Source organism: Fistularia commersonii, chromosome 8 (genome assembly GCF_037954325.1).
Source record: "Fistularia commersonii isolate RoL2024-O1a breed Wild chromosome 8, RoL_Fcom_v1.0, whole genome shotgun sequence".
Lineage (NCBI taxonomy): Eukaryota > Metazoa > Chordata > Actinopteri > Syngnathiformes > Fistulariidae > Fistularia > Fistularia commersonii.
The window spans coordinates 14,116,826-14,142,244 of record NC_141291.1 but is presented as its reverse complement, the minus strand read 5'-3'; the positions used below and the strand labels follow the sequence as shown (position 1 = coordinate 14,142,244).

At 42.7% G+C, this 25,419-nt stretch overlaps 2 protein-coding genes across 5 annotated transcripts; both read right to left on the bottom strand.

Annotated features, from left to right (window-relative positions):
• Window positions 1-4: 4 nt before the first annotated feature.
• tmprss7 (transmembrane serine protease 7) lies at window positions 5-9,764 on the bottom strand. 2 transcript variants are annotated; one of them, XM_086150391.1, is made up of 18 exons: window positions 9,699-9,764; window positions 8,777-8,981; window positions 7,908-8,038; window positions 7,752-7,819; window positions 7,461-7,654; window positions 7,345-7,380; window positions 7,030-7,258; window positions 6,736-6,860; window positions 5,307-5,419; window positions 5,103-5,209; window positions 4,749-4,885; window positions 4,328-4,435; window positions 3,723-3,830; window positions 3,527-3,643; window positions 2,221-2,416; window positions 1,698-1,966; window positions 1,032-1,168; window positions 5-931 (listed from the first exon to the last, which is right to left on the bottom strand). In XM_086150391.1, the coding sequence occupies exons 1-18, from the start codon at window positions 9,762-9,764 to the stop codon at window positions 770-772; spliced, it is 2,508 nt and encodes an 835-aa protein (XP_086006517.1). In that variant the 3' UTR covers window positions 5-769. The 2 variants fall into 2 exon arrangements, with proteins under 2 accessions (XP_086006517.1, XP_086006518.1); XM_086150392.1 differs by lacking the exon at window positions 6,736-6,860 and having other exon boundaries at window positions 5,307-5,417; window positions 7,074-7,258.
• A 404-nt stretch (window positions 9,765-10,168) lies between these two features.
• On the bottom strand, window positions 10,169-25,368 carry spata13 (spermatogenesis associated 13). 3 transcript variants are annotated; one of them, XM_086150389.1, is made up of 14 exons: window positions 24,920-25,368; window positions 16,858-18,408; window positions 14,737-15,177; window positions 14,485-14,629; window positions 14,181-14,308; window positions 13,722-13,901; window positions 13,068-13,235; window positions 12,702-12,881; window positions 12,365-12,597; window positions 11,540-11,669; window positions 11,384-11,426; window positions 11,051-11,296; window positions 10,826-10,900; window positions 10,169-10,743 (listed from the first exon to the last, which is right to left on the bottom strand). In XM_086150389.1, exons 1-14 carry the CDS (start codon window positions 24,926-24,928, stop codon window positions 10,562-10,564), a joined length of 3,711 nt encoding a protein of 1,236 aa, XP_086006515.1. In that variant the 5' UTR covers window positions 24,929-25,368; the 3' UTR covers window positions 10,169-10,561. The 3 variants fall into 3 exon arrangements, with proteins under 3 accessions (XP_086006515.1, XP_086006514.1, XP_086006516.1); XM_086150388.1 differs by having other exon boundaries at window positions 11,051-11,426; window positions 24,920-25,366; XM_086150390.1 differs by lacking the exons at window positions 16,858-18,408; window positions 24,920-25,368 and adding an exon at window positions 15,644-15,916 and having other exon boundaries at window positions 11,051-11,426.
• Between the last annotated feature and the right edge of the window lie 51 nt (window positions 25,369-25,419).

The following is a 25,419-nucleotide window of genomic DNA, read 5'->3' as shown; positions in this document are numbered from 1 at the left end:
CATTAAAAACTCTAAAATGCCTTCCTAAAATTTCTGCAACTTATGAATTATGGAAATATATTTCATATTATGTCACATTCACACAACATAGGCTGCAGGGCTGCCTTCAGGAGCAATCCAGGCTTGTGTGTCTGGCCCTAGTACACTTGGACATGGAGACAGGAGGACCGAACTGCCAGTATTCTGATTGGAGGGATACCCGCTCAAGCAACTATCTAAGCTACATATAGCTGCATCTTCACAAAAAGATTCAGGAGGATAACGGGAATAAATTGGAAAAACTGCCCAGATGAGTGAATGGTTGTATGTCTATATACGTGGCTCTGAGATCAACCGGCGACAGGTTAAAGGTGAACCCCGCTTCTCGCCCCATGACAGCTAGGATGGGCTACACCATCCCTGCGACCCTAAGTACGGGATGAGTGATAGATAATGCATGAATGGATGGATATTGCATGATTGCCTCTCTTTCTGCATGAAAGTAGGAATATTAGAACAATTCTGGATTGGCCTCAGGGTATTCAATCCCAGTAGTGGGGGGAATGGGGGTCCTCTTCAGTCCTACTTTCCATTTTTTTTTCCTTGATGTAAAAAAAAACAGCCGTTTTTCTGAGTCCAAACTTGAACATGTATTGATTTAAAACTCACAACACATTTCTGAATGGAAGTTGACACTTGACACAGCCTCAAATAGCCTGGCAAACAGCTATTAGTTTGTGTGGTTGATGTCAGAATGAGGAGAGTTAAAACATCTTGAGGTTCCTCTTCCTCAGCTGATGTGGCCATGGATCCATGAGGTAAATTTGTTGACCCTTGTGTAGACGCCGGGTAGGTTCGGTCGGCCACATCCTGCCCCCCAGCTGACGATTCCGATCAGGAACCAGCGGCCCCCACCCGGCGCTTGACACGTCAGCGGACCCCCCGAGTCCCCCTGAGGTGCAGTTCATGAGTATGAAAGCAGAGAGATGTGGAAATAGTATCATCATCCTTTGACCTCTGACTTGAGCGGTTAGGGTGCTCGAGGGGCTCACCCGACAGGCGTCCTGCTCCCCAGACGGGACCCCGGCGCACAGCATGCGAGGGGAGACGGGGCCATAGCTCTTCTTACACTCGGTCTGGCTCAGAATGGACACTTCCGCTTTCTGCAGCACAGAGGGCAGCACCTTGTCTGCAGATGCACATAAGTGACACATGTGGACACTTATTTGAATGTGTCAAATCTGACAGGGGATAGGCTGAGTAGTAGACACATTTCATGAAAAAAAAGTAGCTTCCTTTAAGTACATATACTTCTCATATCCTCCTTTCTAATAAAATGCAGAACTGCTTTTTGCTCGTATTTGTTTTCATTGTGCATGGGCATTCATTAATGAATATTAAATCTTTTTTAAATAAGCAGTGTTCACATGGCCTTTAAAATAGCTTCATAATTTTAATGATACATATAAACAAGATGCAGGAATTGTTTGCACTGTGGTCTCATACTGGAGAGTATAATTAGAAATCATGCAGCTTTTACATAAAGTACACTCTACTGACAGGAGTATCTGTATTTCACTTCACTTCCTTTATGCAGACCACCTCAGGACCCTGCCATCATTAGAGATTATGTGGACAATTGAACAAATTCAGCACTAAGGTGTCCGTCTTGAATGCATCTATAAAACCTTCATGCCATCACAGGTTGTAGTACTCACCCTCCTCTGAGCGGTACCCCCATCCGGTTACCCAGCAGTGGTGGCTTCCCGTGACGGCGTGGGAGGGTCCCGGCAGGCACACGGGCTGAACCAGCGGGCCGAGGGAGGCGGGCCAGGGCTTCTTCAGCAGTAACAGGGCAATGTCATAGTCGAAAGTGTACGCGTTGTAATATTCGTGCAGCACAATCCGCTGGATCTCCGCCACGTATTTGGCACTCCCCTGTGTCAGCATGCCAAGATGAGCGCTCCAGCGACGTGGATCAGACAGCCTGCGAGGCCAAAGGTCACAGTCTGATCAAACGGTCTCCACAGGGATTAAATTCTCATGCTAATTCATTAAATAGAAACAAGTGATTATTGAATTTTAGAGTAAAATTAGCTTGCCATGTAACAATGAAGATGTATTCATATTATTATGCGCTGGCAATTCTTCTGTTTCAATAACAAAAGTGTTGGTGAAACACAGTTAGTTCATCTAATCCGTGTCCTGCTCACTTTATTCAGTTTTCTGAAGGCTACTGACCTTTCCTTGCTGAAGCAGTGGGCAGCTGAGATTAGCCAGTAGGAGGTGAGGACAGACGCACCGCAGTATAAGTGACCGGCGAAGTGGAGGCCGACCTGCCACGGCCACTCCCCCTCCATAGAATTGACTCCTCCCACAATGCGTTGGGACGCTACGGTAGAAGCTACCCTCGCCACAGGAGGGGGGAGGCCGCAGGCTGCGGGACACAGTGTTTGACTCTTATTGGTCTGCTGCCCTCTGTGGATTTTTGGCCGTGAATGGTAATGAGTGATTTGACAGCCTTGTTGATCAGGATGAGCGAGAAATGAGCAAATAGAAAAATCACACGTCTCGAAATGAGCAAACCACTGGGTTACATTCAAGTAAAATCAAAACAATAGTCAATGCATTATATCTGAAATATTACCCAGAAACAGTTCTGATGAAACAAAATACACCAGAACATTTTTTCGGCGTTTATCCTTGACTGGAAAACTGTTGAACTTTATTTAAGGTTTTCAAAGACTCAGGGGGGGGTGCTTGGTTGAATGCATATTGCAGAATAACTGGCATACACTGAATATATATTGTATGAATATTTAAAATCTTGATTTTACTTGTTACTACAGCATAAAAAGTCTTTTTTGCTCCTACATTGATTGTATGTATATTTTACTCAGACACCATTTATGCTATTTACCATGACAGAAAAGTATGCCGCTTCATTGTAAACAAATGACTAATAAAGTTAATATTGTGGGAGTGTTTGTGTGCGTGTGCACACGTGCGTTTGGCTGCACAGAAGCGGTGAGTCATTGCAGACACGTCTGTGTACCTCCAGCGGGGTATAATAACTGCAAACAGAAAGGGCTACCACAGCGGGGTCGGCCCGTCTTGGTAGTTGAGCAGGTTCAGTGGGTGCTGCAAGACATTCTATTAAATAATAACAACTGTGTCACGCCATCACCTCAAGTTTTGTCTTAAGTCCAAGTGATGAGGGTTACTTCTGGAACATCATTTTGTATGAGAATTAAAGATGACCCCAGAAAATAACAACAGTCTCAGACTGATGGTAGGATCTATATTGTCATATGGATGAACTGGATGCCTGGTGGGTTTTTTGTGTGCAATAATTCACAAGTGAAGTTGGTATTTTCTAGAAACAAAATTGATTGTGAGGCATTGCAAATCAAACCTGTTTTTTTAATGCTGCAATATTGCAGGGTAGAAATGTGGAAAAAGGCAGAAGAGAAATTGTATAATAATTGATGCTGCTATTTTTGAACAAATATTGTTTTCATTTGCACTCTTTACTGCCCATGCTCACCACAGTCGGCTTCGTCGCTGTGGTCCCTGCAGTCGGGGATGCCGTCGCACCTCGCATTCTTTTTCAGGAGGCATGAGCCGCTGCTGCACTGGTACCTGATTGCTGAGCAGCTGGTTTCTTAAGAGACGATACATTTAATAGAGTTTTCTTTTTTGATGTTATCATACGTGCCTATTTGAAAGACAGAACCCTCTACCCTGCGTGCAGTTGATCTCATCTGCTCCATCGGTGCAGTCCGTCTCTCCATTGCACACGAACAGGGGATGCAGGGGGTTTTTGCCGCCGCAGTTCTTTGTAGGCCTGGCTGTGGAGACACAACGCGGCATTCTGTTACCGTGGGCAACTGAGACTGCTCACAAAAATAAAATACCTTCTGTCTGGTAAAAGTGGAGGAAAGAAGTAAATAGTGCAACATCAGAGATAAGAAAAGGTCATTCTTTACTCCTGTTCCAGGAAAATAATGGATAGACTGGAATGTCTGTAGTTAATGATCAATAATAAGTAAAAAACAGCGAGACTACTAACAAAAACTTAAAATATAAAGATAATGGAGATGTATCAAATAAACAGATGTATGGATTTGAATTGAAAAAAAAATCCAAATTTACAGAAATATCAGCATTTACTTAAAGGATGAGCCAATCAGACAATGAGTTTCAATTTTTTTATGAAATAACTATTTTGTGCAAAATCAGACACAATATATTGCCTTTTTAACACACCTTACACAATTGAATTGCATTACAATACTATAGTTATACTATAGTTAATGGTGTGACTCAACATGTGTTTGCCTCTTACAGCAGAAAACCTCATCACTCTCATCCTGGCAGTCGTCTAAACCATCACAGCGCCGGCTCTTTTCCACACACAGTCCCGTGGAGCACAGGAAGTGGCTTTCAGGACAGGCTGGTGGAAGACAGTGGTTTTGGGGAAAAAGACAAAAAAAAAAAAGAAAGGGTAATAATCCATGACTGGTCAGATTTATATGCAGCTTCTACCTGAAAGGGAGAAAATATTATTATTTTTCATTTGATGTTATTTCAAACTATTTCAAGTTATCCATATTATACATACTAATAAGCTAAACTCTCCACACTCATCACTGTCTTGTATCTAAAACAGCTTTCACCGGACATTAAGCTTCACTGTTTGAGTTAGTTAATATTACTTGTATGTTTTCCTGTGCATAAGCGTACATCACTAATGCTTAATCACTTACGCTGGCTGATATTGTAGCTGCTGTAAGATGCCTGAAAAGGCTGAGCGGAGTTTTTCGAACTGCAACGGAACTCCACCTGTGGGTTGTGGTCACTGATCCGAAAGACAGTTCGGTGCCCCACGTAGTTGCCACAGAAACTGTTGAGGGATTGTATGTACACCGTCATCCAAAAAGGAAAGCTTTTCTAAAAGTTTGGAATTCCACTCATTGCTCAATTTCATTGTCTGTTTCTATGTTGGCGAGACTTGGCCAGAGAATGGAGATGTGTTTGCATTGAAGAAGGGAGAAAAAGAAATCTTTTCTGAAGGCGACTATAACTTTTGAGTTTATATTCAACACACTGTGGCGATATACATGATCTCGTTGACCTTCCACCATCCCAGGTCGCAGCCCTTCATGTCTTTCGGTTTCAGCACATAGTTGTGGAAGTGCAGAGCAACTCCAAGAGCAGAACTGGGAGTCTATGACAAAGGATGGAAAATAAATTTGCAATAAAGAGGCTGGGAAAAAGTAACTGCGGCAGAAGTTGTGCACACATCCTTGAGTCGGAACCCTCACCTGAAACCTCCAAGTGCAAGAGCACAGAGGTGGCAGCAAGCTGGGATGGAAGGGACTGTAGATTTGCCCGGTGACTTCTGGTGTCCACTCGGTCTCAATGTGAGACATGCACTCTGAAATTAAATAAAATAAATGCTGAAAACGACAATGATAAGGTGAATACTGCAGTTTAAAGGGATCCCTTATTACCGAGACGTTGTTGTGCTATTATGTCAATGTTTGTACCAGCTACATATAAACGATATTAAAATGTCTTGCCATATCTTAGTTTGTATAAAATTGTAAAACAAAACTTGTCACTTGTAAGCCGCCATTGTTTTTAACATTACAACGTTGTCTGAGTAGTGACGTCAAAAGGTTGGGCCTTGGCTTGGTCCTGTTCATTCATTCATTGTACGGAGCAAAAACATGCCATCTGTGCACCCTTTCCCATCTGAACCCAAAGATAAAGCTGAAGACAAAGTCCAAATGAACTTCACAGTGAACAATGAAGTGAAGTGGCAAGAGTTGGCAAAATTCGCTGGTGTGCGTGCGTCAGCTTTGTTGCTACGTTAACAGACTGAATCCGTCTGTTGTAAGGAGATCCAGTTTTTGTCAGCTCCTGTTCACAGTATCTGTACGGGCTGCTGTGCTGACTGACTGTGTGACTCTTCATCAGCTTCCTCCATGATTGTGCCGGTAACCGGTCTTTTGTCATCAGATGCTACTTCTGCAGTAGCAGGTTGTTGACATCCCCGCAGGAGAATGTCCTGCATCTCCTGCCTGTGGCATTTCTTAAGGCAGGCTTCACTCATTTCCCGAGGACCTTTTGTATGCTTGTGAAAGAAAACTGTAGGCACCATGTTTGGCTTTACTGCCCGTTTAAAATGAGCAGCACCCGTGAGCTCTTTCAGCAGCTTAGCTCGGCTAAATGTTTTCAAAGCATCCGGAGAGAAGCTGTGAGAACATAGTGGCGGAGCCTTAGGAAGCAATTCACAGGCAATTTCCCATTTCTTTCTTCTCTTCTTGTCCCTTGGAAAACAGTGTAGACGAGCATCAGTCCCTTTTTTCCCTTGAACTAGAAATTGCACCCAAAAGCAGAACAATGTAGCATTATTATCATATATACTGTACAATACCGAGCGGAATTAGCGCTAGCGAAGAGCCAAAGTTAATACGAGTTACCTCTATACATCACCAACTCAGCATGCATTGCATTAGTACAACAATGGCGGCACCCCTGGGTTGAAATATGTAATAAATTTCAATTTTTAAAAAATAGCAATTCTTGGTGCTTACAGTAAAACATTTCTGCCTTTTAGTCAGGGTTCCCTTTAAAAGACTGCTGTTTAGAAGAGCATCCAAGAACAGATGCTGGATAATTTGAAAATAACAAAATTCTTTCAGCTTTAAGAATCACAGGAAGATAATTCAGGTAGATGCGACATACTTTCTTCAGCAAAGGCTTCAAAATATCCTCTGAAGCTCTTGTTGCCACTGGTCATTCTGAAGGACAGCAGCATGGCATTGGAGGTTGACACTAAGGAGAAGGAGCTTGACACACGCTCACACTGCCTGCAGCACAGAATTTACTTTAGGATCAGCAAAGGTCATAAAAAAGATGGCTGTAAGGCATTTGCATTTTCTGTTTTTTACATTCCTTGCAGCATAGCTTGGCATAGGTCATGCATTTATGACCTGCATAAGTCAGAAATCTGGACTCTAGTGGCAGCCAGAGGCTCACCTGTGCAGGATGCGCCCTCTCATGGGCAGGAGGGCATCATACACAGTCAGGCCATCGCTGACACAGTCGCTGGGCTCAATGAGAAAGGAGGTGACTGTCAGACGGATCAGAGAGCCAGGGGCAGCTGTAAGCTTTACATGGCAGCTTACGCCACCCCAAGACGAAAAGACGTTTAAAGGGACCTTTGCCCCCGGAAGGTTGGCATAAAGTTTATCTACACACTGTGAACCTGGGAGGACAGAGAGCGTCTCATAAAACTCGGCCTACCCCAAGCTGAGTGAAACGAATAACTGATGGTATCAAGTTTCAGCCCACCTGCTGCATTTGATGTATAGTCTGAGCGTTGAACAGCTGTAAGAAGTGGGAAAAAAAGAAAGTAAGATGACTGAAAATTTGATTTAAGCCATCAGGGCCGAGATACCCGGACCCACCGTTAATGAGGATGGAGTCTATATCCACAGGCAGACCCAGCAGGAAACCCACAGAGGATCTGTTTTTTAAGCTGGTGTGGATCGAGTCTCTGAGAATGACTCCTAAACACTCCTCGCATACCGCTGGGGTCTTCAAACGAGGGACCACAAAAACCATCCAGAAATGCACCAAAACACCACCCTTATTGTTGTTACTGAGTGCAGAGAAAGAAATTGAACATCCATAATTATAGATAAAGTTATGTATCAGCGCGTGTTTGTGCTGCGTGTTGACAGTGAGGCTGACATCACCTCAGGTCTGAAATGACAGCGTGCTTGTACAGCCTCGCCACAGAGGACATCCTGTACACATGGCTCACCTGAAACACAACAGTAATTAACGTAATCCCCAATATCTGACGATCAAAGCGTTTTCATCAAACATACGAGGGCGTAACCGGCACTTACCACGTGCTGTATTTTGTTTGCCATGGAGACAAACTCATGGGATTCGGCCTGGTGGTACTCTGGGAGAAACTCTATATCGGCAACGCGCAACACTCCGGCAAAATATGCTCCAGTGTTGCTTTCTCGTTTAACTAAGAAAAGAATTTATATTGTGCATGCAGCATATCATACCTCAACCTTGTACCTAATAAATGACAACACAAGTCTTCTTTGGGAGTAACTATAGCTGCACATATTTACAGAAAAATAATGAATAAAACATATTTCTGTTTATACCAGTTGGGTCAATCAGTGATTTTTCGGTTGCAACAAAAATATGAAACTATAGGATTACAGTGATTACAGTGTTTAAGTTCACATCCTTCCTTTATGCACTTTCTTGTTTAATTTAATACAACAATTTGGCTATTTGTTTCAAAAAAGAAATAGATAAAAAAAATAAAATAGTGGCACTTTTTTGTAAATTTATCCTTCAAGAAAGCTCATTTTCTAAAATCAATTGATTGTTTTGGGGATAAAAAGACAGAAGTAATGTAATAAAAGGGCTGATGTGTGATTTGTGGCACTATACAACTTCCTGGATAGTTGTAATTTTTTTCTAAATCCTGAATTATATAAACAGCAAGTTAAACCTGTTTACATAATGATTCCTGAACCTTGTGCATTTCACAACAGGATTTATTGTTGTTATATACTCCATTTGATTTACTATAGCGTACCTAAACTAGTGCAAGTGAGTGTAATATAAAGAGTCTTAATAACCTAAGAAATAAAAGGCACAGTGGTACTTGATTTAGAAACCAAATTATGTATTTTTATGCTATGTGAAAAGTGTGCATTAACAGTTGCATTGCACACAGTATACTTACAAATGAAGACCCACAGCAGCGACCACATGATCACTACCACCACAAACACCACCGCTGCGATGATGATGGCAATATGCTGGATGTTCAGCAGGCGGGCCCAAAGCGTCCGCAGGGCCCTTGGTTTCCGCCTGTGTCTCCGGTACCTCCTGCAGAATTTCTTAAGTGCGTGGTCCACTGTGGCCACTTCCACGGACACATCAGCGATCTATTAAACAGGGATGGGAGCAATATCTCCATGATGTATGCCAACACTGTGGATGTAAATCTCATTTGCCCTTTCGTGCAGCTATTCTGGACGTGCGAGGTCTAATAGGGATGTGGTTAATGATTTGAAAAGAACAAACAAGAGCATCTTGATAAGGTTATTCCCTCACTAGTTGTATTAGATCCCCCAAGGATTGGTTGGGACTATCACGGGTACAGTAGGTTGTATTACTGGAGATCGCATAACCCTGCTGGTGCCATTCATCTCTTATCAATGTGTGTTATCATGGTAAAATAGATTACATTACAGCTGATGGACTATATGCCTATCAATGCCTGAAGTGCAGATTGGGTGAGAAAGTGTTTGCATAGCATTCAGTGGCTAAGAAAACTACATATAGCACTTGGCTGTATAAATTGTTGTGGTGATCCTCCGTATCCTATAGCTTGCGATGTCAGCAGAAAACACAAGCACAGCTGTAACCATCAGACACACTCATTGAGTTACTCAATATACATCTATTATTTATGGTGTGATATTCCATACTATGCAAGTGACAGTTAATCTATCATTAACTAACACTATATGGCCTTCCATAGGGTATAGATTCATATATCTTATTTACACGAGCAGCAAGCAGAATAGCAGCAGAATACCTGATAAATGTTTTTTGTCAATAGTTTTGGGATAAAAATTAAGTCATCTTATGTTACTTACGCTGGCAACGTCCTGCTGAGATGTGTCATCCCCATTCCTCTGGTTCTCCTCGCACTCTGTGTCCATGACACAGGCATCCCTTCCAGGCTATACTGTCTAAGACTTCATATTAGGTGATATTTTTTTCTGTGTCTCTTTTCCTTCAGAATAATTGTTGGTTTGTAAGAGGCAGCGGCAAACGCCGAACCCTGGCTGAGATGCAGACGCACTGAGCGGGTGATGGATGGCAACCTGCTACGCGAAACCGGATCCTTCAGCACAGACAAGTGATGCTGAAACTGAGAGCAGCCTGGTGGTGACAGGGATCCTCGGATCTACTGTTTCAGTCATTAACTCCTCTCACCCAACTTTGTCTTATGACATATGACCCAAAGGACAACATGCATCTGTAAGAAAGTATGTAAGTGGTTTACAAAAAAATAAAGTGCTATTTGTGTTGGTAAACAACTTTAACATGACAACATTAAATGTTGTTTTACAAGAGTTTTATTTACACTGTTAATAAAGAGGGAGAAAGTGTCGCCTGACATATTCTTACAGCTTGAGGGCTTGCAGCAGAAAAAAGGTTCCAGCCTTTGTGAAATAAAACTGTATCAATTTAAAAGCAAATTTTCACAATTAGTGTAAAAACATCTTTCAGCAGAAATTAATAAGATAGGAAGTGGGCAGCAGCATCTTGAAGACACCAACAAAAAGTCAGTATTTTAACACTTGTGATATGCCTCTTTCAGATAGTAGGCACTGGACATGAAATAAAAACAAACATACTTAGAAAACAAGGCACAAAAATAAAACAACTGACATTCACAGAGGAGAAATAAAGAAATAAACATGGACAGAGAAGCGAATGAGGAAATAAGACATCATTTTCTAAAGAAGGCGTTGCGGGTGATGCTGTACAGCAGATGATGAGGCTTTCGTTTTGGGGGCTCGGCCAGTGAAAAGACCTGCTGCTGCGGCACGCTGGTCGGAATGGTGACGTGCCGTTGGTGAAGTGGGTGGAGGTTTTGGTGGTGTGGTGGCACAGAACCAGAGTAGCTAATCGCTAAAAAATATGAACACATGGAAGGTTAAATAAAATGAACAAGTGAAGGGGAGTGGAATACGGGGAAAAAGGTTTTCCTTACCTTTCATCTTTCCGTTTTTGGCTCTTCTGGCATTAACAATGGCCTGTTTTCTTTGCTCCTCGCTGATCTCTATCCCTGCCGAGAGACAAACATTCAAAGCCTTCAGATCAAAATATTTCCTAATACTTCCTCTTTCCACAATTTTCAACCGGTTTACCTCTTCTTCGGAATCTACAGAACATAGCTGTGTTGTATCATGAATGTCAGGAATTCTGCAAATCTCACCCATCTCTTGGTCTTCCTTGACTCGGTGTCTCTCTTTGGCAAATGCCTGTAACCACCTCTGCTTGTCCTGGTTTTTCCTACAGCAAAGCACACACACCAACTCGAGTGTGGAAGCATCACGTAGGCGCATGGCGTTCCTCAGGGTCAAGCCCAGGTCTGAGTCTCGACCGTCAGGTTGGTCTACCACTTCGGTCTGGTCCATATCCAGCCGTCCACGGTAATGGAGCAGGTCTCTGCGCAGGACGTCTTTTTTGCAAAAGACCAGCTGGTGATCGAAGAGGAAGAAGCTGCGCTGCTGCATTTTACCTTGCCGGACAATGCGAGTCAGCTCACCGGAGTGGATTAGCTCTGAGCTGCGCTCCAGCACATTTGGCCCCTTCATGAACACAAATACAGAGAAATGCACACAAGCTCAAACATGTACATAAACCCCATCAGTATTCACTTATTAACATATACAAATGAAGATTAATATTTAGTGGTCATCACCTCCCAGTGCAGAATGGCAACCTGCCAGTGAGCAATGGTGTCTATGCTCTCCAGCCTTCTCTTTCTCTCATTTATAAGGCTGGCTACATTCTTCATGGCCTCATATGCTTTGCTCACTCCGTCATTGTCGCTGCGTTAAAAGGGAATAAAAGAAATTTGAGTGACCAGAACATTACAAATCACAGCAGCACACTGCTTCCCTCTTAGCCATGATGAAGCAAGTAATTCATAGGTCAACTGGACTCAAGTGTTGCTTCTTGAAGACTTTTAGCCTCTCATCTGCACGTCTTCTTTACACTTTAAGGTATGATTGGTATAATGTTTTCCCAAAAAAGGTCAGAACAGCGGGGCTGCTGCCCGTCTTTCGCTGTGAGCTGAAAACATACCTATTTACTGAAAACATACCTCTTCACCAAGCACTACCCTACTAATCGCACTTAGCCCCCAACGCCGCAAAAAAAAAAACAAAAAGATGAAATGAATATATGTATATATTTGACTTCCAGCTACTGGACTACTGGTACTTTGGATCTTGGTGACTGAGTTGCACTTCTTGTGAGTCGCTTTGGATAAAAGCGTCTGCCAAATGACTGTAATGTAATGTAATGTGATTTAGTGATCAGTGTGGGTGTATCATGAGGACCCACAGTCACTTTCAAAATCACTTTCTACACAAAGTCAGAGGGCTAAGCTGCACACTATTTCACTGCGGTTACACAAACCTCAATAAGATAAAGCCGTGTGCTTAACTTATACTGAAAATACCTATGATACTGGTATCACAGAGGGAGAAAAGCAGTGAAACTACAAAACTACAAGAAGCACCTGTGGTCTTTGGGGGTGTACTTCAGTAGTTCTCCCAGCTGTAGGGGGTATTTACAGATTTTTTGCACAGGGGTAAGCAGGAACCCAGCTATGGAAATGTCAATCATCTGCTGTAGGAGACGGCAGGCCTCGAAGAAATGTTTGTATCGGCCCGACTTCATGAGGCGCTGCAGCTCAGCGCAGGCTGCTGGGTGGGTGTTACAGTACTCGGAGTAGATTGAAAAACCCTCCCCCTTTTGGACAAAAGAAAACATGTTATTATTAAACTGTACTTGAAAATCATTGTGAATAATTCATTGTGAAAATCATTGTGACTGTAACAGAATGTGACTGTTACCTGCAAGAGAAAGCAAGAGCCAATTTCACTGAGATGTGGTTGGTCTTTGTTGTACTTCTTTTCCAAGTCCCGAAGGAACTGTCTCTGAAACCTGTAGATATCTTCGATATTGCTGAAAATAGTCTTCAGCTGCACCTCAGTGAACATGTCGGGGTGTTTACGGCACTGACGGATGTAACCCTGAGGACAAAAGAAAAACATTGATACACTTAGAAGTCAGGCTGGGCTGACAAGTAAGGCTGAGTATTTTCAAATAAAGATGATTGATAGCTTTGTCATATTATTTCTACTAACTAACTACCGGTAACTAACTGAATGGGTTTTAAAAAATTGCACATTCTTTTAGACAGACAGAGGCTCTCATACCTCGCAGATGTCTTTTAGGTGCTTGATGTAGATGCGCTCAGTGTTCATAATTTCCTTCACCACATTGGTTCTCATCTGTTCCCTGTGCGTGTCCCTGTTACCTGGACCTTCTTGGTCCACCACGCTCTCCACACTTCCCGCACTAGAGTCTTCCTGGTTAACACGTACCTGAAACAAATTAGGCACGGGGAATGCAGATGATGCAAACGTTAACAAGTAACATAAACAGAATTTTTCTGTTTTCTAAAATATTTTGCTGCAAGAACCTACTCGAAGAACAAAACATTCACTTGCAATACTTAAAACCAGCAATTCTAATTAATGCTAGAAAGGTCAGAAATGCAACACATCACTATGGAAGCATCATGTAGCTATCTAACAAGCTCCAAAAGCAATTCCAAAGTTAACATCCATACGCCAATCATACTATTTCACCATGGTTACCAAGGCTTTCACTAATTAAGACTCAATTGTTCATCACCAGTGGTGACCAGAGAAACCATTTGAGACTCTCGGGGTTAGAAACCTTCTAAACACACAGTTGAGAGAGCTGGTGAGGTCTGGCTGGAGCAAAGCCAGTTTAGAAATCTTTTCAGTAGTAGCTGGATAGCAAACATACTTCAGACAAACACAGGGGTCAGCAAGTCCACTTACCCTGACAAAGCTGGAGGGGAACCAGGCCTCCTTGTCAGGGCCTCTGCCCCACCACCAGTCCTTATGTGTGGCATCAAGCACACGGATAACATCCCCTGCCTTGAAAGCCAGCTCTTGCTCCTCCATGGTCACGTGGTCCCAAAGAGCCTCTGCATACACTGTGTGGCCAGAGCTTATCCACTGAGAAGCACAGAACATAGAGATAAGATAGAGATACAATTACATGTAGGCTCAGCCTGTGTCTAACATGGAAGATTAGGCCTGAACATGTGGCCACTGATGTGGTTGCCTGTTGCGTGGAATTGTCGCCAAACCTCTTCTAAAAGTGCAAAAACATGATCACATGGCTCTTTGTGAGGAACAAGGTAAAAGTTACATCACACAGGCCCATACACTGCCTTGTTCACCATGTTCTCAAGAACTGCAGAGCAATAAGTGTGTTTTAATCTGAGGTCATACCTCAAGCAGCACAGAAAGCTCCACCCCGGGCTCAAGGTAAGGTGTGACATCGGTGAGCTCATCAAAACTACCCTCCTCCTCCTCGCTGACACTGTCATCAAGTGCTGCTGGGCACTCAGACACACCATCTACAACAGGCAAAGTAAACAGTAGTTATTTACTGTGTGTGAGAGACAAAGAAGTCTCTTTTTTGGCAGAATGATTCAATAACCAACACAACAAGCCACATGTGAGTTCACTCTATACCAACATTACTTAAAGTCCCACAGATTAAATTTAAGGTTTGCACACAGCAGAAACTCACCACTCAGGACTCTGTGGAGTCTTCGCCTGCCAACACGGTCCAGTCCGATGGGGGTGCTCTGGGACAGTGCTGATGGGCGAAACCTCGCAGATACTGCTTTGTAGGGGGGCACTTGATGTGACGGGATGGGTGGCCGAGAATGGGGCTGTAAATAATCGAAAAGATAGATTTTGGAACTTCAGAAAAGGTCTCTTCCTCTGTATCAAGTCAGGACTTAAAAAAAGCAACCAAACTCAAACTGGTAGAACCTACAGACGGAAGACAGTCCTCCTTCTCCTGAGCATCCGGCATAAACAAATCCGCAACTCCCGCCACTGAAACAGGACGCATCCTTCTGCCCTGAATATTTCCATTCAAGCTGCAGTTGTCAGAGCTCTCATCATTCCCATTCCTATTGCTAGTGCTACAGCTCCTCTGCAGTGACGCACTTGTGGTCCTTTCTGCCACGTCCTCAGGAGTAGAGGGCTTTGCGGAAATGAGTTGGCCATAGTCGGAGATAGGTCGGGGTCGTTGCCGCCTGGTCCTTCGTCTTGGGTTGATTGACGCTTCTATGGACGCTGTGACAGCATCGGTGGGTGATATGCTTGGGCCAGGGAGGGACGCAGGGGATACAGGAGGGGTACAGCTGCTTGTAGTTGGAGAAATGCTTTCTGTTTGGAGAGGTACTTTTTGCTCTTGACAATGAGATGTTATCTAAGAATCAGAAGGGGAAATAAAAAAGCAACAACAAAACGTTATATTCAATAGGCCAAAAAATAAAGGATACAGTTTAGAAAGCTTCAGCGTCTAGACTGTCGGCTAGCTTACCTGTTCAGCCCTAAACAATTCAAAACGGCACTACAAGTTAAATAGTTCCCAGAAGAAACTAATCTTTTCTCAGTATCGGACGTGAAAATCACAAGTCAGAGAAAAACAATCCCAGTAAAAGTCATTCGGTTTCTCATGAGAATTCCATTAGTACATGAAAGAATTCCTGTTCTCACAATGCTCTGCTTATCAAGTTCAAATAACAACAGCTGCAGAAATTGTGCAAATATTTTACAATTAAATGTTATCGTACTAAAGTTATCATACTACCAAATATTGGTAAATGGTTACTCATTTAGAAATTATTGCTCCAAGTCCTCAAGTCAGTAACTTACAGAACGTCAACCCTCACCTCTTGGTTGTCACGATCTGGATCTGGTCCCCGACATATACATTGGAAAGGCACGCAGTAGACAAGCACCATTGTGAAAGACTGGCATACAAACCTACGTCTCTCAGTCCCTTGATTTCTAAAGTGATGAAATCTGACTTTTCTTTTCCATCCTCAAAGATAAAGTCTTTTTCTAAACCCAAAATGTTCTTCGGTGTTTCCAGCAGTATGTTTATGACCCTGTCCACCAGCTAGTGCTGCTAGCTGATCCAGGCCCAGTGCCCATGGTGCTGGACTTTGATCCACTGGGCTTCAAGCAGAGGGAGGGGGGGAGGCATGCCGGGGACATACTCAGTCACTGCTGCCTCCCCATTCACAGGAACTGGAGTATGGAGCTGCTTTGCGCAAGGCTTACTAATCATAAACAAAGCCTAATCATTAACTGTGCTTTCTCCTTCAGTGTGCCTGGTAGCCCTGACCAGCTGGCTTCAACATGTGACCCCACTACAGCAGAAGTCAATACATCACACAGAGGGCAAACACACAACATATAGAAAAATTATGGTGAAACAAAGTTGCATCTAAGTCATTTGTAATAAACTTAAGGGAACATTTTGAAAGACAAATACTTCAGGTAAGCATATGAGGGCAACTGTTTTAAGTATCCCATTGACATGAGATTATCTCAGCAGGCAAGAATCATGCCGGATTCAAAGACTGATTGATAAATCACTACTTCAAGGAGTGATTTCTCAATTTCCCTAAGGTTCAAAGTCTTATAACTTGGCTAACATCAGAAACTACATCTAGCCCTTCCTCTGTTTCCTACTCAACCTTGAACCTGAACACAAAGCAACCAACAATACCGAGAAATGAAATTTGGAACCTGGATCTTCCTTTTTTCAGCCTTATGTCTTTTAGTGGTTGTGCATTTCATCAACAACTTATAAATCACAACTTGAACAAAGAAAGCAGAGCAGCTGCATAGCACACGATGGTAAAGATGGTACAGTTTGAACCATAGTGATGATAGTTTTCACAATATTGACTGCTCAACAACAAAAAATGCGAGCGCGCACGCACACACACACACACACACACACACACACGCACACACACACACACGCACACACACACACACACACACACACACACACACACACACACACACACACACACACACACACACACACACAAGCATGAAAACATGTTCCTACTGTCTATATTTCCCTTACCTCGATTGACAGTGGACTCATTTCAGTCTGTCCAAGGTTTTGTGAAGGCTCTTTTCGGTTGCATGAAGACTGATGACACTCTGCTATTGTGTTTACAGCCAGAGATTTGAAAGCAGCAGATATGTCAGATGAAGTCTGTTCTATGGTCTCTGGGGCTGTAGAAGAGACCGGGCTGATGGGGCCCTGGGGCTGTTGTGGACTGATATCGTGTTCAAGCTGTGGATGAACTAGTGGGGTGTGTTCCAAAGATATCACCCGACCTCTTACAGGCGAGGGTCGGCGCTGTCGCTCACTGGGTGTGAGACAAGGCACTCGGCGGGAATAGTCGTCATGGAGACGGCTGAGGGACGACATGGGTGTTGCAGAAACAGGGCTGGGGGAGGGACTGCGCCTCCGCCGGACACTTAGGTCAGTCACACTCCCTACTAGCTTCAGCACTGGTCCCTTAGCCTTCATGGGGCTCCTTCTGTGAGCAACAGAGTGACCTTGCAGGTCCATGGAGGAGGCACTTGCTGTCCTCTGGATGCTCGGGGTTCCATTAGATGAATTACTCCTCTGGGATTCGGCCTCTGGTGAAGAGGGATCAGGAGTGGGGGCTTTGCGTCTGAAAGATGCTTTAAATATGTGAAGGTTCTCTGCGCTCTTGCTGAGTCTCCTCAATACCCTCACATTTGTGTTCTCATTCATATTCTCACTTTGCTCAATGCACTTAGGCTGTTGGGCCAATTTCTGAGTGTCAGCAGATTCAATTGTATAACAACCTTCTGATTTTCTAGTACCCATATCCAATAAAGAAATACGGCCTGCCCCATATGCTCTTCGGATGCTCCTGGAAAAGCGTGAATTCCTCTGAGGACCATCTCCTTCATTGTATTCCTCATCATAGTCATCAATGTCTGAGTCACACTGGCTCAGTACAGCCACATTTTGGTCAATGCAGTTTTCATTAGACACGCCATGAGTGTCTGAAGTCTTTGAATTATCTTGGCAAAGGCCAGTGTTTGAGACAGCTGAGCCATTTGCCATTTCCTGACTTGGTGAATGAACGTGCTGTCCATCAAGGTTGTTTGCCCCTCTATTCTGGATTCCTTGGAGCACAGAGGAGCGCAGCTTTTTGAATGAGTCCATGACACCAAGTCCTGGTAATGCAGACCAGGCCTGGGGGTTGCTGCTTGTATCAGTGCTATGGGTAGAAGAAGGGCCTTCAGTGACTGGACCAGATGTGGGGCTGCAGCCTTTCCTTGAGCTAGAAAAAAGCCTCATAATTCTTGAAGATTGGGGTTTTTCTTCAGACAATGCTAGAACGGGGTTTGACCAGGCAGAGTTTATGTCATTCAAATGGCTCTCATCAGCAAAAGAGCCTGCAGGTGGTTGGTGGACCTGGACTTCACACCTTGATGCCAGATAGGGGACAGCACTTTTCTCAGTATGAATATGGAATGGGTAAATATCACTGATGGGTCGGCTCCGAATCAGCGGGTCAGCTTTAGAGGGGCGGAGGCAAGGGAGAGAGTCTTCGCTTGTGGACAAGACTTTGTCCCTTTGCTCTACCTGCAAAATCAAATACAGTAACAGTCAGTGACCTTTGCATGCTGCAGTATAAATGAATGACAATAAAATTAGACAAAAAAAAATCATAGATAGTACTCAAGGGGTTGCAGGATGGAATTGCAGTTGATGACTGGGCATCAAGCAGATCAGACAAAGATCTCACTTGTAGGGTGTGTAAAACTACTTATATGATGAATCGTATTCTCTAACTACAAACATTTCTGTGCAGGAACAACAGTCTAATGAGTGTTATGAACATACTTGAGGGGACAGGAGTAAGGGAATTTTTTGTGTGTTTACAGTTCAGTGTCCTCTGTATTGAGGAGGAGTTGGGAGCAGGAAGGGAGAGTCACAGATAAATATAAAGATGTCTCCCAGTGTGCACCCAGAACACTAGGTTCATTTGCCCTTGGTGCTGTATTTCAAAGTCAAAAGGGAACTGAGGCCCAGGTCGGGGTAGTATTGTGCTGAGTTCAGTTTATCCTTGTGTGTGTGTGTATGTGTGTGAGTGTGTGAGGCAGAGAGAGAGAGAGAGTGAGAGAGAGAGAGAGAGAGAGATTCAGAGTGGTGGCTAATGCAGCTGTGCCTTTGAAGCAGGGTTTTCTGAGCATGACTAAGCAGTGAAACTTGTTAATCCATTGTGATTAATGCAATAAATTGCCCAGTTTTGTCAAATTACACAGATGATGTAGTCGTACTCCTTTTGGACACTGATATACAGAACATCATATATAATTCTGTGTCCAAACTGGAGTGGTTAGCATTCTATATTTTTCAAATTTCTCAGTATTTTCCAGTTGCTGTGATGATTGAATCAAAGACTTTTGCTGATACGAAGACACTTGACTTGACTGGATGGTTGAATATTGCAGCAATAAGCAACAAACAGTATGATGATGCCAATTCAGCATGACTACATGTATACCTCAGACCTACAGTTTTATTTCAATTGAAAAAAATTTATTTATATATAGATGACAAAGATATTTTTATTCTTTTCCCCACAAATTTCAAACATATTCTGCACAAATTTGGTAAGCTAAGTAACAACATCTCTGACAAAAACATTAAGCACTATTTTGGTTTCACTTCAAATGGCTGTTTGTGAGAAAATATCAGAATCTCAAAAAAGAACAGTACATTTAGTAATTTGAGAAGTAGGAGAATAAAAAGTTTAGATGAGATATTTACCAAAAGATCTAACACCAGATAGTAAATTGAGTTTTATTACCTGCCATAAATTTCTGTTAAAATGAATCTTTTGGACTCCCACACAACAATATAATTTTATCATGATAGCAGGGTACACTGAAAAATATTTCAAAATATATTGCCATATGTTCAAATACCTTAAATTTGACCAAAAAAAAACCTGTAACCATCTTTTTATCTAATAAGATCAACTCCTTTTATTATTACAAAAGTTACAGCAGTTACAGAGTAGACAGACCATAAATGTTCACAAATGTCATAAAAGTTGCACCTGACTAGCGTCAAAATGTTCATTGAGTAATTATGTGAATGCTTATAGTAAAAGGTAACTGCGTATGCAAACTGTATTCCTAAATTGGTGCTCTGAATGAACATTTTATACAGTACACACACACACACACACACACACACACACACACACACACACACACACACACACACACACACACACACACACACACACACACACACACACACACACACACACACACACACACACACACACACACGCACAAAATGGAAAACAGTAGGTTTTCTAGCACTGCTGCGGATTATTATCTGGCCTGGCTCTGACCAAACTGGGATCCTGACATACACCCATATCCCCAGTCACTATGCATTTTCAGGAGCAGATTTGCTTTTTTCCTGCCTAACTGTGGAATCTGCTGTCACTTCAACCATTCCATCATTCCAAGCACTTGTGTAAACACAGCGCCATCACTGCCAAGCACCACTGTTGACAGACAATAAACATTTGTCGTGAACAATGTTCTACTTTCAGACTTTTTTTCTGAGCAGAATTGTCTGCTTGTGCTTTCTCTTCTTCAGTCACTTGAGGAATCAAGAGGAGCAGAAGTTGCAAGAAAAGACAGGGTCAATCATTCCATCTACTTTTCAGCCAAAAAACTCAGATATTTCTAACGCAGATAGAAGAAGAATGTCTTCGCTTCACTTGTATGTTTGCAATACCTTGACCTTATTATCAGTCGTTGGACCAACTGTGCTATCCTTCACCACCTCTATGGCTTATCCCCACACTAGGCGCCAACTGTCACTAGCCAGCTGGCAGTCACTAATTTTTGGCAGAGCAGTGATTCCAAAGCAACCTGATACAGGGTGTGAGCGTCCGACAAAACAGAAATCATTATTTAAAAAACAAACAAAGAAAAAAAACAAACAAACAAAATACATTAGATTATATCTCATTAGTTCCTTAGTTTGAGAGACTGTTTAGTGTCTCAATATGTAAGCTTTAATGTCTTGAGTCAGTATGATGTTTTTAATGATAAATGTAAAAACAGGTAAATAAACAGTCATAATCATATTTTCTGTCACCATTTGACAAGTTAAGTGCGCATTTGTAGTGACTAATCCAAAGATTTAAAGTAATATCAAATAACCAAAGTAAAGAGAATATATTGCACTGAAAAGACCGGGGCAACAGCGTTATTCTAACATGTTTTCATTTATTGGGTATCTCAGAGTTTCAAGGCCAAAGGCTCCCTTCTTCTGCTAAAATTCAAAATGATAAACTACTGCCCTACAGATAAAATGCAACAAAAATAACCGTCTACCACATTTGTATCTACAATTTAGCACGTTAAGCAAAGTTTTACTTACGCAAATGTTAATAGCATGACCAGTAGTTGAAGGTTGGTAATTTTGACTGAACTTTCCTCTGTCTTCTTTGTACGGTCATAATATGAGCGGCATATCCACTACGCTGATTTCCTTCTTCTAAGTGGTAAATGGGAGCAGTGCTCTGAGGCCTTGGACCAGAGTTAATTAAGAGCTCAGGGAGGAGTCACCCTCCTCCCTCCCAGGGTGCACGCGCACACAGGCACACAAACACACACTCTACCAGCCGGGGCCAACCTCTGATTACATTTCAAGAGACAAGGATGAACATGCACTGAGATACATAAACATGTCTAGTGGGTAGGGGCTTGAAGCATGTAAACACACACACAAACACATGCACAAGAGCACGCATGCACACACGCACGCACACACACAGACACACACACACACAATGAGGTTGAGAATCCCTTCTAATAATGTGCAGCATGGAATTGTGTGTAGCGTACACTGAACTGGGAGGAAGGCACTTAAATCATTGACTCCCTTCCTGTTTGGCTTGAACCCAGACAGTTATGTAACAAGTCATAATTGCATGATAGGTGACCTGCTACTAAGAGGTCACCTCTGCAGAAATATGTCCTGCCGAAGGCTGAGATGAATTTCATTAGGGTAAGAATAAACTGAGCATTAAAACACCAGACAACCGGACAGGGTGTATCAAGGGCAAATAAACAATTGTCATTTTCTATCCAGGACTTAACTTGGAGACAGACACAGCCAGCCTGGAGCGACGTCGTCATTCCTAGTAAGCTGTCACTTTACTACCTGTCTGATTCCCTTGCAACATGAAACCTACAAGCGAAATACTTTTGGAATGTGTCTCACAAACACCTTATTGACTAACACTTTTAAAAACAGGCTGGCTCATATTTCTAGCCATTGTGTGTGAAAATAACTACATAAACTATACTGGAAACAACATCATGTGACAGAGGGATTAAGAAACAGGGCAATTATCTACATGATTTTATAACATCCATATCGCACCATTAGACATGGAGTATGCCTCCCTTCAAAGCTTAAAAACTGAAACTTGAGGGAAGTGTTTCAACAAGATTTCGGTTTATAACGTAATAACGATAAGGATATGATATTGAATGTGGAGACCTAACTTACAATCGCCATTCCAGCTCATTCCAAGGGGATGTGTGTGGATCAATCAACTTCCTCTACATCTTAAGGATGTTGAGTTTGGTATAGAAAAAACTGCCCAGTGTTCTACAATCTCTGGACTACAAAAGACCTCCCCCGATGCGTCAAACAAATTTGTCCAAATGTCTTAATGAGATTTCTCTTCAATGGAACTCAGGGGTGCAGGGGGTCGGGGGTCAGCCAACCCTCCAAAAACACTCCCAATGCCATTATCCCGCTGCCACTAAATCTTACAGTAAGGCAGGAAATATTTTCCGGGTGACCACCAAACCAAGACTTGTCGGTTAAACTGTGTCATTTCAACTGCTTCAGAATCCAGTGACAACATGTTCTACACCATCTTATCTGGCACTTCTGTGTGATGTAAGTTTTGCATGTTGTAGCTTGACAACTGAAATCCACTCCGTGAAATATGCTGGAGCAGTTTTGCAATGACGATACTCCCAGAGGAAGTGCCTCAGAGTCTTGCTCTGTGACTTAATGTGGTTTGCCTCTTCTTAGCAAAGTTAATGTTGTCCCCAAATGCAGCACATTTCTGATAATACCACTTACACTCGACCTTTAAACATCATTGAGGAATCTTTATTAAACTAATGGAGAAGTCAACATTCTGTGACAGAACCATGCTTGAATTCCTTGACCTCTTCTGAGTCATAAACTCTTTCACAAATGTTTGTAAATGTAGACTGCGTGGTTCAGAGTTGGATTTTATGCACTTGTATGAACAGAGCAGAAGAAATACCTGAACTCAACGATTATTTGTTTGATTTGATGCTTGCGTCCATAGGGTGTATGTTTGGGGCTTCAAAAGTTTTACTGCATTTTGTCTTTCAACAAGATTAGTTCATGTTTAGGGTTGTATAAGCAGTACTGCACAATTGCTGATTCGAAAAATTAAATGTGTGAATTCAGGTTAAAAAAAGGTATGTAGCCTGGCTCCTTGTTTACGAAAAGAAGGACATCTTTCAGAGCCAAGATGAAAGGTTTCAAAGTCTACTGCATGAGAGTAATGTATGGGACTTAAGAGTTTGTATGTGTGTGTGTATGTATGTATAGCATATTCCTTGTCCATCCGAGTAATAATCTGATTAGTGGAGCTTTACCAGTCTGTGTTCAGGACTGGTTTCATCTACACATGATACCCTAATCAGTAAGACAACTAGGCTATTCAGCAGCACTGACTGAGAGTGACACTGAAAAGCTCATAAACAGCCAACCAGGTTGCCTGCTGCGTCACTGCAAAAGGAAATTGGTCTGCGTGCATACTGGAGTGACTGAGTTGGGAAAAAAAGAAGTGAGAGAGAAAGGACAAATTTTCTCCGACGGTGTACATGATGAATGTGCCTTTATTTTACGCTCACTTCACAATTCAAAAACACCCGGCAACACAGTAATCCTGTTCTTTGTTGCACCATGTGGCAGCGAGCCTGACATTTTTATGAACCTTTCGTACTCTCGTTTGGATAAGGTGAGCACCTGCACTACCAGTTTGGGTCTCATATTTGACCTGATTCGTTATTTTTGATCCGGAAGAAGAAAGGAGAATGGGAGACACCACACCCCTTTCTAAAGAGCGTGGGAAGCACAGGTACAGTAGGCCAGGGAGTGTCACCACTCTCTCTCTCGAGTCTCCTGTGGACTGTCAGAAGACAGACAGCCAGAAATCAAACACCACACAGGACACAGCACTCACAGGACAGTACAGTTCCAAGTGTCATTACCGACAATAATAATTCATCAGTTCGTAAGTTTGTATTTTTGCTAAATTTACAATACAGACACATGGTTTTTGGTCGTTATGTACTTTAAAAGTCATCAAACTACTGCGCACACAAAAACCACAGAAATAAACATAGGTCTTGGATTTTCCTGCCTCGATTTATAGTCTGCTGTTTATAGAAAGAGCAGATTGACTCGAGATTATGGAAACTGTGATTGTTAAATCTCCTCATGAGTCCCGTGGGGGAGTGTGTGACACTGAGACCGCAAGTTATAATTAATCAATTAAAATGAGAATGAAACCAAATCTGGGAAGCCACGCAATGCAGTCCATGAACTGGAAGAAAAAGTGTAACGATGTCAACACTGTCCCTTCAGAAATGGACTAGATTATCTACCAGCTAAATGAGTAGTCTATGAAAACTGCGGAGGGATTACACACTAAGACCATAGAGAACTCGAGGTCAAACTGCTTATTTATTTCTGCATTAATTAACTTTCTTTAGCCATAAAGCTCTTTGTAGTAGCTGGGCCCCAGCCCCTCCTTCAGCAGCTCCCCGTACAGCCTGGCATCTCCCACATCACTATAACAACCAGGGCTGTAATGCACCACAGCAACTCCCTTTGGTCCCGTTTCAAACAACAAGACAGCAAAGAAAACTCTCTAAAACAGACACATTAAACAGACCTCGTTCAAACTGGGCAGGTTGTTGCAATTTAACACATGGTGAGCTTTCGTCCAAGCAAATCTCTCCCAGGTGTATGAGAAACAAAAAGCGCCACTCACCCTGCTCATAGTTGCTGATGTTGTCCTTATGATCTTTTTTCAAGCATAAACGGAGCAGCTGTTCTTGCTTTTCAGTCATAATAAAGTGGCTCGGGTTTCTGTGAGCTCCAACTCGCAGTTTCGCACTCGTTGTCCATCGGGAGAAAGCGTGACGGAATCAAAAAAATAAATAAATAACACAAAATTGAAGAGGTGCGCAGCAGTTGCCGCTACGATAACCGCAACATATTGCGACAAATGACTGTCTGACTTGTTTAACGCACCAGGCTAGCAACTTCAGCTAGCTCACTGATAAAACTTGTGAATTGCGTGAGCTGCCCGCTTTTGAGTTTCGCGAATCGGCAAAAGCTGTGGGTAGTCAGTAAACTAAAAAGAAAAATCCTCAGCTCTCTTCCAGTGCTCCTCCGCACAATTCCCTTCATTCGCTGATTATTCCACTTAAAAGAAGTCTTTCTTCAGTAGGCTACTTGGCAAGCATCTTAATGCACTTGTTGCAGTGT